Source organism: Mizuhopecten yessoensis, unplaced genomic scaffold (assembly GCF_002113885.1).
Source record: "Mizuhopecten yessoensis strain PY_sf001 unplaced genomic scaffold, ASM211388v2 scaffold7695, whole genome shotgun sequence".
Lineage (NCBI taxonomy): Eukaryota > Metazoa > Mollusca > Bivalvia > Pectinida > Pectinidae > Mizuhopecten > Mizuhopecten yessoensis.
In genome coordinates, this window is record NW_018407176.1 from 141,786 (window position 1) to 145,936 (window position 4,151).

Below are 4,151 nucleotides of genomic sequence, written 5' to 3' on the forward strand. Positions count from 1 at the left end.
CCCCCCCCCCCCCCCCCCCCCCCTCAAACAAAAGTGATCCTAAATGGAAATGAAAGAAATTAAATAATAAATAGGGGGCACACAACAACATGATGACAGGGGGTAGCTATGATATATGTAAAGTTTTGCTTAAATCGGCCTAGTATGAAGGGTTGTCCGGACAATAATATTTCAACATAGGGTCATAACGCCGTGAAAAAATGTCGGAATGAAATATTACTACTTGACTGTACAATGTCAGGGGTAGTTACCATATCTATACACTTTCGTTGATATTGGCAAAGTAGTTTAAGGAGAGGTTGTCACGGCATGGAGTTTTCAACAAAGGGCCATAACTCCATAAAAAGGTCGGAGAAAAAATACTACCAGGATGAACAACATCAGAAGGTAGTTATCATATCAGAAAAATGTTGTTGAAATTTGCGCCGTAGTTTTGGAGGAGTTGTCCGGACAAGGACTTTTCAACGAAGGGCCATCAACCGTAAAAAATTGCCAGAATTTAAAAAAGACTGACCTGTCCCCGGTCTGGAGGTCTGTGATCTGCACTTGGTCCAGGTACCAGGACCTCATTTTACCCTTCCCTTTATTGTCATGCCATATCCTCATGAAGTTCAAAGGTCCTAGGCACGATTCTACGCTCAGAATGTAGTTCATTATACTACCTCGAACGAACGTCTGCACAAATGTACGTAAATAACATAAGTCCATCTTATTATGCATGGGAGCAGGCAGGATTTGATTCAAATGATATACTTGATCATAAGTTTTTGAAATAAATAGTTTGAAACATTTTACATACAAAGCATGCAATTTCCTTTTGAATTTATGCTGTAATATTAATTATCGTTTAATATCAAAATGTTTGTTGTTTTCTTCGTATAATTTCGTTTGTATGAGATTAACAGAGGCATCCTTTTATTAAAAACTATACAACATCTCTGAGACAGGAATGCCCCTTATCAGTGATTGACAAATTTCTTTCAATAGCAACAGTAGCTTTGATTTTGTTGACCTGTAATTAGCAAGCGACCTTGTCGTTGACCTTGGGATGATATAATTTGCATAATTTTTATGAAATTCTGTTAAGAAATGACGTCGGTGGTAACGCGACGCGACGGGACGGAGACGACCGATATAATGGTGGGAGTAATACAGATGTTGGGTTACCTTTCGCTGGCCGTCGTACAAACGCCGGACACCAGTGTCACTCTCCTCTCCAGATAGAATAAAGCTGACCTCTGAGTTGGTGGCTGCCAGTTTGCGGACCCCTGTCTGAACGGTCACTTGGTAATGGTAGTTATCCGTCGGGAGGTTGTCGTCAAGCGGTGAAGCTCCCCACTGGTATAAAACACCAAAGACATCAATAGACGAAACTTTACACTACTAACGTGAGATACTGGATTGTTACCAAAGCCCCATGTATTATTACTTTAATGATTTGTAGTATGAAAAGGCTACGCTATGATTTAGTCAATATAAAACAGATGAAGTTCGGTCTTTTGACTTGGCGACATTGTATATATATTTATAACATTCTCGTTAAAACCTAGAGACCATTCGTGTCACTTGAAGTAATTACGAATAGTAAAGCCTGTCAATTTCCCTTAAGTTCTATTGGTTTTGAGGAAAAACTCCCGTAGGAAAATTCGGCCAAGGACAAATATGACATCTTTCGATTTGTAGAATATGTGTCATAGTGTCCTACCTTTTGTACATCCTTCTTGTCCTTGTACCTTGCCCAGATCAGCAGAATGATGTATAAACCCATAAGGGAGATCACTGTAGAAAACACAGCTGCGTTTTCGTTCAGGTTCTTGAACTTTGCCCATACGTTAGTAAAGTCGATGGTGTTTGGCGGAACAGCAAAGTCTCCTCCAAAAGATGTTAGATGGTTGGTCATGCATACTGTCACTTCTGGCGTCGTAATATTACTCACCTGTCAGGAAGATGTCTTATTAAACTGATATAAAAACATGAACAATGGCTTTATCTGACATGCACTTCATCTAAAAAGTATCTGACTTCTAATATCTCCAGTAGTCTATCATATGACTTACCCTTGGCTCAATGGTGTTCCGTTTTGACTTTTCCTTGTCCCATTAATGTTTACCATATCATTCCATCTTGTTCCGTGTTACCGAGCACTGTATCCTTGTCCAAGTATTGTTAGCGTGTAGCCTACCCTTGTGTAAGTTATGCTTCCGTATTCCTTTCCCTTGTCTCTATCAGGCCTTCCTTACAGCGTCCCCTTGTGTAAGTTATGCTACCGTATTCCTTTCCCTTGTCTCTATCAGGCTTTCCTTACAGCGTTCCCTTGTGTAAGTTATGCTACCGTATTCCTTTCCCTTGCCTCTATCAGGCCTTCGTTACAGCGTCCCCTTATGTAAGTAATGCTACCGTATTCCTTTCCCTTGCCCCTATGAGGCCTTCGTTACAGCGTTCCCTTGTGTAAGTTATGCTACCGTATTCCTTTCCCTTGCCTCTATCAGGCCTTCGTTACAGCGTTCCCTTGTGTAAGTTATGCTTCCGTATTCCTTTCCCTTGTCTCTATCAGGCCTTCCTTACAGCGTCCCCTTGTGTAAGTTATGCTACCGTGTGTCTTTCCCTTGCCTCTATCAGGCCTTCCTTACAGCGTTCCCTTGTGTAAGCTATGCTACCGTTTTCCTTTCCCTTGCCTCTATCAGGCCTTCCTTATAGCGTCCCATTATTTAAGTTATGCTACCGTATTCCGTTCCCTTGTCTCTATCAGACCTTCCTTACAGCGTCCCCTTGTGTAAGTTATGCTACCGTATTCCTTTCCCTTGCCTCTATGAGGCCTTCGTTACAGCGTTCCCTTGTATTAGTTATGCTACCGTATTCCTTTTCCTTGCCTCTATCAGTCCTTCCTTACAGCGTTCCCTTGTATAAGTAGTGATTCTTCCTATTACCCCGGTTATATCATTATGGTAAACTCTACATTCTTTAAGTTATACTTCCGTGTGATATCCTCTTGTCCAAGTTGTGTTACCGTAATATTTTCCCTTTTACGTTTCTTTGTCCGAATAGTGTTAACGTCTGACTCCTCCTGTCCGAATAGTGTTACATATGTAACTTCCCCTTGTAATTAGAGTGATATCATGTGACTTACCCTTGTGCCGTTGCTAATGAAGGACTCCGTCGTTTCGTCCCAGAACAGACAGCCTGACGTCCACAGTTGGTAGTCGTAAACCACCTCTGTGAGGCTCTCACTGAAGTCGACGTGTCCCTCTGTATAGAACGTCACTTATAGTTAGTATAGTGTAGAATGTTAAGTTTATGTCGAATATTGTTCCTGACCAAACTATCAAAAACAAAAGTCAAGATAAGAGGTAAGATGGTCTGTTTTGAAGAAATGCTTATTGAAAATTAAATCTGAAAGAGTTAAAATGTCAAAAACTTGAGTTTATTTTAGACTTTTTTCGCTTCTATTCAGTATGTGTACACTAATTGTAGAGACAAAAGGTAGATACTTGCTTTCAAGGCTGACGGACACAGTAAACTCGCCATTGGTTGGTGTGTAATTTTGAGGAGGGAAGTAGGTATTCCTTAGTTGAATCCATTGTGTATAATTTGTTTCCCGTATTTCGGGAAACACATCCTCTCCCAATGGCATACTAGCCTCGTGAATGCAAGGGGGGTCGACGGTCGAGGCGTTATACACCAGGCAAATGCGGAATTTTGTCATTTCCCAGTTCTCGCGTGAAGTTATTCGGAAGTGAAGGGACGATCCGTTATTAGCCATGGTGATTGAGTGGTAGAGGCTGACCTTGGGTGCACCTTGGACTTGCCTAATGGTTGCATTATATACTGGGACCTCGCATTTCGCTGGGCAACAAAAGAAAAATTACTTGTTCAAAATCAGACTTTCTTATCATGTGTTGCTTTCCTAAACAACATTTGAAATACTTTATGGCAAACACGATAAAGCTTTTTATCTTTTTGTCTTTTTATTAAATACTAGGTATTCTTTAGGCATAATAGCGCACAAATATTTTCTACGTGTGAACCTACAAGAGATGTACTGGTACGTCGCGATACAGTTACGACTGACCATCTACAATAACCTTTCTTGTAAGTTCCTCGCGTGCATCGAGTTTTCCACTATAATGTTTCTACAGCCCCCCCCCCCCCCC

At 41.1% G+C, this 4,151-nt stretch overlaps 1 protein-coding gene across 1 annotated transcript in view; it reads right to left on the reverse strand.

Annotated features, from left to right (window-relative positions):
• LOC110454144 overlaps positions 1-4,151 on the reverse strand; it is a 36,989-nt gene that overhangs the window by 11,576 nt on the left and 21,262 nt on the right. Inside the window, exons 11-15 of the mRNA XM_021503521.1 lie at positions 3,493-3,843; positions 3,128-3,246; positions 1,706-1,936; positions 1,168-1,338; positions 515-675 (exon numbers count right to left, since the gene is read on the reverse strand). Of these exons, the coding sequence (XP_021359196.1) occupies positions 515-675; positions 1,168-1,338; positions 1,706-1,936; positions 3,128-3,246; positions 3,493-3,843 (1,033 nt within the window). The remainder of the gene's footprint in view (positions 1-514; positions 676-1,167; positions 1,339-1,705; positions 1,937-3,127; positions 3,247-3,492; positions 3,844-4,151) is intronic.